Here is a 7,101-nt window from a genome sequence, read left to right as displayed (position 1 = left end):
TGAAGGAGAAGTTGGCTTTATCTCAATGCTCATGAAAAAAAATTGTATAAATGATTCATTAATAAGAAACATTAATCCATAAAAATTAGTAATATTTAGTCGCAATAGCTATACTTGACTGCAAAATATTGGTAAGTTCCTTTTATAGATCAGTTAATCAAACGTCAATTGAGATCAGATTCTCTCCAGCAATAAACACCAACAATATAGTGGGCATTGAAACAGCAGCCATCATTAATGCATTAAAATCAGTATTATTATTCTCAACCACAGCAAACCCACTGTACGGCTAGAGAAAGCAACAACCAAATTTAGTTTTACAAATGCATGATAAAATCTGTTTGTAACCACAATAGAATTAATATCTCACATTAACCTTTGTTTATTCAAAGCAACTTAGTTGCGACTTGTGTCAGCGAAGAAGCTGTTGATGGAGGGCATAATCTCCGGAGTTCTGTTGCGCACATACTTCCTCAGGAAGTGCTCGGCATACTTCTCTCCCTCAGCAAAGTTCTCCAAAACTCCTGCCTTCCTTCCCTCCTTGTTCACCCTAAATACATGACAAGAACAAATGAATCATCCATTGTTTCCCATTAATAACCAAAACACTAATACAAATTAATTAAATTAACTAACAGAAACACCTCTTATGATGACGAAAAACTCAATGCATACAAAATATTTGATCCAACTTATTGTTAAAAAGAGTTAATATACAATTTGATCTTTGAAAGTGATATCCTATTTATTTTTTGTCCCAAAAGTGTTGGTGTGTGCAATTAAGTCCTCAAATCACATTGTTAGTCCTTTCATCACAAATATATAATCAAAATGTGAATAAATTGTGAGCAAAATTAATACATTAAGAATTAAATTGTACATATTTACACTTTTGAGGACTAATTAGTCTCTGAAAAGTCTAAAACATGATTAACACATTGAAGGACCAAATTGTATATCATTCTGATTCCAAAGATTCCGAATTGAATTAATAAAAATCAATATTCACCCTGATTCTTCGACGTGCTTTTTGACTTGGCTGGTCAAGGAAGAATTCTAATTAATAGTCAACACCTCCCCACTTTCCTATCCTCTTTTCCCCCTTTCCTTCACCATTTTATCTTCAATGCACATACCAATTTATCATTTTTTTATTATAAAAAAAGTAAACAATTCAGGTAATAACAATTCACAAGGAGTCGAAGACTAACAACTGAGAAATTTAACAAAAAAACGCAACAAGTATTAATCCCAAATCCCTAATCATTCATTACGATCCCATCCAAACAACAAAAAACCCTCACAGCATGAAAACTAATTTCAAAGATCAAAACCTAAAAGAAAAAGAAACCAAATTCAATTCAGAAAATGAGGGAGAGAGAGACCTGACTTCAGGGTTGATGCAGATATTACGAACCAGTTGGAATCCACAGATCCCAACAGCAGCACCAACCGCAGCGAACAGTGGATACACCTGAAAACAAAAACAAAAAACAAAAACAAAAAAAACAGTGAAACCCTAAAACGAAAAAAAAAACGGTCGAATACGAATATTCCGATGATGGATCGAAACGCACCTCGGGTCTGAGCCAGCGGTTTGCCATGGATAGTTGGAGCGTTGAAACCTGAAAAAGGGTAAGGGAAAGAGAGAGTGCTTGTGCAATGCGAAACGATGGAGACAGAGAAAGGAGTGGGTAGTGACAGAAAAATTATTATCAGAAGAAACTATGTGCGTTATAAAATAGTGTGAGAATTTTTCTAGACGCAACCCTATTGGTTGTTACAAGTTACAACTTGCAGCCACGTTGTGCCCGTGCACGCAACTCGATGCGCTGCAAACTAACAGCCCAAGTAATAAACGCCAGCTCAACATTGTTTTATAAGCGATTTGTTTTTTAGAATCTTATAAGCGATTTTTTGTATCATTGGTGTTTTTTTTTTTTTCTTAATTATAATATATTTTTAGTTGTTCAAGATTTGGAGTATGTGCTTTTTAGTAGCTCAACTTAATAATATATATATATTTTTAGTCTTTGATTGATTTTGGTAGTTTAGATGCATAATTTGTGATGAGTTTTTTACTTTATTATGGATTAAAAATAAGTATTTTGTGAATTTAAGAGACTAAAAAATATAAATTTTAATTTGAGAGCTAAAAAAATATACTTACAAATTAAAGAAACTAAAATCATATTTAATTTTTTTAATTACTCGTTTAATTTTTATAATTGTGCAAATTTTAGTTTTTAATTTTTATACATAAAAATGATCTTTTGTAGTTTATATATATATATTAGTAGTATTTTTTAAAATTTCTTTTAGTTTATGAATTCAGATAGTAAAAATGATATGTATAGAAATTAAAAATGAATGTGTAAGGACTAAAATTAATAACTTTTAAGTATAGAGGTTAAAAGAGAAAATTTGAATAATTAGAAGAATTAAATGGATACCATGGCATCCTAATTGCCTGGTATATTTCAACCAATAAGCAAATCTTCCATCTAACATGCATTGATACATCAGTTAACATTCTTTCATTTCTTTCTTCTTCTATGCAAAAACTGGTCAAGGGCATTTTGTTTTTGTGATTGTACCTCACCACTATTATTTCTAACTTGAATCTTATGATAAACAACTCAGATTCACACAATCTCTTAATCGCTAAGAACTAACTGTTGAAAAGTGTTACCTTATTTATTGTCTCGACCCTTCCCACGCCAACGGCACAATAAATTATCAATAATGGCAAGAGTCTTCCAAAATTGTACTTATTTCATAAATATTTCTTTAATGAAATATCATAGGATAATTGAAAAAGTTACAATTGTTAAAAAAATTTAAATGTATAAACATGATTGATTCGACAAAATCCAATTTGTTAATGATCAAATTAGTTGGATTCAGGTTTGATAGTAAAATAATACATACACAACATAACCCAACCGGTAACATTTTGATGGGTTTGGATAACGGCTTTAGTTAAATTTACTCAAATCAACCCTTGAATACTATTAAAAATTAAAATGACTCAATCAATCTTTTTTAAAAAATATCCATTCAATTATATTTTTTTATGGTTCAGAAAATTATAGGATTAAATCATCTCAACTTTAACAATGGGATAAAATGACATTTTATTGTCTCCCGTATTTAATGACCTATTTGCAAACTTGTATGCATTCCTACTTTTATTTTGTAAAATACTTAATTAATAAGTCTAAATAATTTGTAGAGACCAACTAAAAATTGCATTATATAAATAGATAATTTATCATTAAAAATATTTATAAATTTTTTTGGTTGAAAACAGGCATTAACTTGAGTTAAATCAAATCCATTTAACAAACTGTTTTTTACACTAAGGTATTTTTCAACTAATAGTTGGAGGTTAAATTTTTTTAAAGCGTAAAAATCACTTAGATGACTTTAACCTTTCTTAATAAAATATTCTTCGTCCACATGATCAATAATCAAACTCTTAGTAATATGTTAAAAAATTCCAGTAAAAAAAAGTAATGTTTAAAAACCTGACGAGGATCAAGTTACTCCAGGAATAACTCTTTTAAGTCTTACTTCCAAGCCTATTTGTCACGAGCTAAAAGTCCTTATTTTGGAAGTTTGTCTAGAATGGAAGTGCATATAGAGATCTTGGCATACCATCTCTCGGAAAAAGTATTGTGACTCGAGAAAGTATAGGGGTCTGGGTTTTAGGAACCTCCATGATTCTAACAAAGCTTTCATCATGAAATTAGGGTGGGGATTGATTAATCAACTCGAAGCTTTGTGGGTTAGGGTGTTAAGAGATAAATATCGTTGTGGCAATAAGGTCATCCCCCAAATCATTAATAAGATGAATGTTTCAGCAACCTAGAGAAGTATTATGAAGGTGTGGGAGGAAGTTGAGAAAGGTGTGCATTAAAACCTTGATGATGGCAATGAGGTCTCCTTTTGGAATCATTCTTGGCTCCCCTTAGGAACCACTTTGGTAAATAAGGATATTACTACTATTCCTAATAGCATGTGGGATAGTAGTGTGGCATCTCAAGTGAGCAATAATGGCATGTGGAATATTCAACCTCTGAAGCAGTTGCTCCCCTAACAGGACTCTTGAAATTATTGGCACATCTCCTCCTCGTGACATCCAAGCACGGGATGCCCTTTCATAAGGGTTCACCACTAACGGGGTTGTAAAGGCAAATATCACAAGAAGGGGAGGGGTTGAATTGTGATTTATCTTAAAAGATCAATTCTTTTTGAAAGAGTATGGTTTTTCATTTGTATAAGAAAGACAACTTTTATCACAATAAAACTTCAGACAATGAGAAAAAATGAAATTTATCTCGTAACTTTTGAAACACAATTCATACCCCGTGTCAGTTAATCAAATAGAAAGGAAGAGATAATAAATAAATACAAAGATTTATATTGGTTAGTCTCTAACACTGAGACTACATCCAATTCTTGGTAAACCACCAAGTTTCACTACCTTTTCATGAGTTACAAGTATTATGTCATGACCACTTCTAGATTTTACAAATCAAACTCCACCCCAAGTATGACCAACACCTATTATTCTTTATTCTACCAAGCCACTATTGACTTTAAACAAATCAGACAAGATTCATGATGAAAGATGGCTTAGAGACTAACACACAATTGTCTTATAGACGCTTGAACAATCTAAGCATTTATTCTTTTTCTCTCGGGATGTTGAAGGTGTTTTGAGAGATTTTCTAATCTTATTAGAAAATATACAAAAAAAATATTGTTCAAAAAAAAGAGTAGTAGAAATTATGCATAGAAGATGAACTCTATCAGTCTTCAAAAACTTATAGTTTATATAAGTCTTCAACTTCAGATAACCCATTGTCTCATAACGAGTATATCTTGCCTTGATCTTTGTCTGATAAAAAAAGGTTATTGGGTGCATTTAATGTACGTCTTTTTTTCATGCAGAAAACTCTTCCTTTAAGGCTTGCGTGTATGAAGGTTTGTAATAAACAATCACATCTTTGTGTCAAAGCAGTTCGTGCATAGTAGAGCACGTCTTTTGATGGTATACCAAATCTTGGCCTTATTATTCTTTATAGAATTCGATGGATCCTAGGAGAATATTTCTGCAGACAAAATCTCAGGCACAGAGTAATAAATGAAGTATTAAATATCATATACAACATCAGATTATGATCTTATCTGCCTATCGTCTGAAAACATTAGACGTAGATATCAGATGCAGATCATGTAGCATATTTCCTTTGTATTTGTTTGCATCTAATTAAAATAATTAAGGATCTTGATCAATCTTATAGACACAAACTTCTTTGGACTCAACAAGGGTGCTTTCAACTAACTTAGCTTTCTCTTTGTTTCCAGGTGGTCAATATGTTTCAAGACCGATAGACTAGTTGTTCTTATGGAGATGAGAAGCATTAGAGAGAATGTAACTCTTTATGTGGACCCTTCTTAATGTTGGTTTAAAGACGAATGTCAGGCGCACCGAATGCGAATTTACCAAGGTTGGTTCCAGCAACATTTGCAATGTGGACAATGAAAGAAATCTGCACCTCTTAAGGGACTGCTCTTTTGCAGTTTTTGTTTGGAATGCCTTCTTGGGAACTTATTAGCCAGTGGGATTTCGAGCAAGAAACACATATGATTAGGTGAAGAGTAATATTTTAGGAAGATGGAATCAGAATGAATTTAGATTGGAGTAACAAATTTGGTGGTTACCATTTGAACTATTTGGAAGATGAGGAACAACCTTATGTTTCAAGCGTTTACTTTTTCTCTTGGGGGTTTTATCGAGTGTTAAGAAGTTGGTTGAGGATATCAGAGCTACTAACACTTCATCTTTGCCTTTTAGAAAGCATAATTATTGTTGGAAGGTGTTTGGTTGGTGCTTGCCTCAGGAAGGATGGATTAAGATCAGTGTGGATGGCTCAGTGAGACAAGGAGGCAACCAAGTAGCTTGTGAAGGGGTGTATGGAGATGAACATAGTAAGTGGTTAGGTGGTTTTGCAAGAAATTTGAGTTTGGGAAATGTGCTTATGGCTGAGTTATATGCCACATTGATGGCTTTGGATTTGGCTTGGGATAAAGGTTTTCAAGTAGGTGTGGATAGAGTTTGACTAAGTTGTTGGTGTTAATCTTATAATCAAAGGGTTTCCAGATTCTCATATGTATGATCATACCCTAAGGATAATTTGGAATTTGACGGGTAAGAATTGGCATGCCAAGTTATCATACTACTTTAGGGCGGGGAACTTTGTTGCATACTGGATGGCTTCTTTGGGACATAGTTTGGATTATGAGTAATCTTGGTTTGAAGACTCATTTAGTAGCTGTAATTATTTCCTGTTTACGGATTTTGCAGGGGTTTAGTTCCCCTCTAGAGTTAGTGTTTAGTGGGCTTAGGCCCTCACTAGCATTAAAAAAAAATTACTTATTATTTTTGTCATTCATTTTCTTAAAATTTAATAATTTATTATAATCATTATATTTCAAGAATATAAATGATGAGAATGAAAAATAACTTTTATTTTTTTTCTTTTGGAATAACATGATCCCCTTATCTACTAATTATGTTTACATCTAACTAACATAAGATTGTCACACACACAAAATACACCAAAACAAATCCCCAATCTCAACATGACCAACTTTATATATGACGACCAGAAAGGAAACCTGTGCACAGGCCATGCAGTGAGAGAAATTGGAAAGATAAAAAAAAAAAAATCAAAGAGGAGAGCCCGTTTTTTCATTGAACAAAAAATAGTAATAAAAAAAGGTGAGATTGTAGTTTTGTGACAGGTGAAATATTGTTTGGTGGCTTGCCAGACCTGGACAATTTTATAAATACTATTTATAATATTTTATGTGCAACAACCGGTGTGCTAAATTAATTTATTTATTAAGACTTTTAAATTCTTTAATGAAAATGAAATAGAGTTCAATACGCGAGTTAAGTTAATCAAACTAAAAATTACTATCCTTGATATGATTTTTATTGTAATCATTACAGTACTATAAAAATTATTAAATTTATTAGACACGAGAATTTATTGAATGAAATAATTAACTTGTAATCCACAAAAA

At 32.1% G+C, this 7,101-nt stretch overlaps 1 protein-coding gene across 1 annotated transcript; it reads right to left on the bottom strand.

Annotated features, from left to right (window-relative positions):
- Window positions 1-234: 234 nt before the first annotated feature.
- Window positions 235-1,855, bottom strand: LOC100500534 (uncharacterized). The gene is made up of 3 exons (XM_003523010.3): window positions 1,578-1,855; window positions 1,386-1,474; window positions 235-550 (listed from the first exon to the last, which is right to left on the bottom strand). The coding sequence occupies exons 1-3, from the start codon at window positions 1,602-1,604 to the stop codon at window positions 397-399; spliced, it is 270 nt and encodes an 89-aa protein (XP_003523058.1). The 5' UTR covers window positions 1,605-1,855; the 3' UTR covers window positions 235-396.
- Between the last annotated feature and the right edge of the window lie 5,246 nt (window positions 1,856-7,101).

Source organism: Glycine max, chromosome 4, assembly GCF_000004515.6.
Source record: "Glycine max cultivar Williams 82 chromosome 4, Glycine_max_v4.0, whole genome shotgun sequence".
Classification (NCBI taxonomy): domain Eukaryota; kingdom Viridiplantae; phylum Streptophyta; class Magnoliopsida; order Fabales; family Fabaceae; genus Glycine; species Glycine max.
The sequence above is the reverse complement of the archived record's forward strand: the minus strand, read 5'-3'. Positions and strand labels throughout refer to the sequence as shown.

Bases quoted from the DNA above. Each gene is read 5' to 3' on its own strand.
- LOC100500534 (XM_003523010.3), bottom strand. From the start codon at position 1,604: ATGGCAAACCGCTGGCTCAGACCCGAG. The intron at 1,475-1,577 runs GTGCGTTTCGAT...TTTTGTTTTCAG, and splicing joins ACCGCTGGCTCAGACCCGAG to GTGTATCCACTGTTCGCTGC. The intron at 551-1,385 runs GTCTCTCTCTCC...TCATGTATTTAG, and splicing joins TGCATCAACCCTGAAGTCAG to GGTGAACAAGGAGGGAAGGA.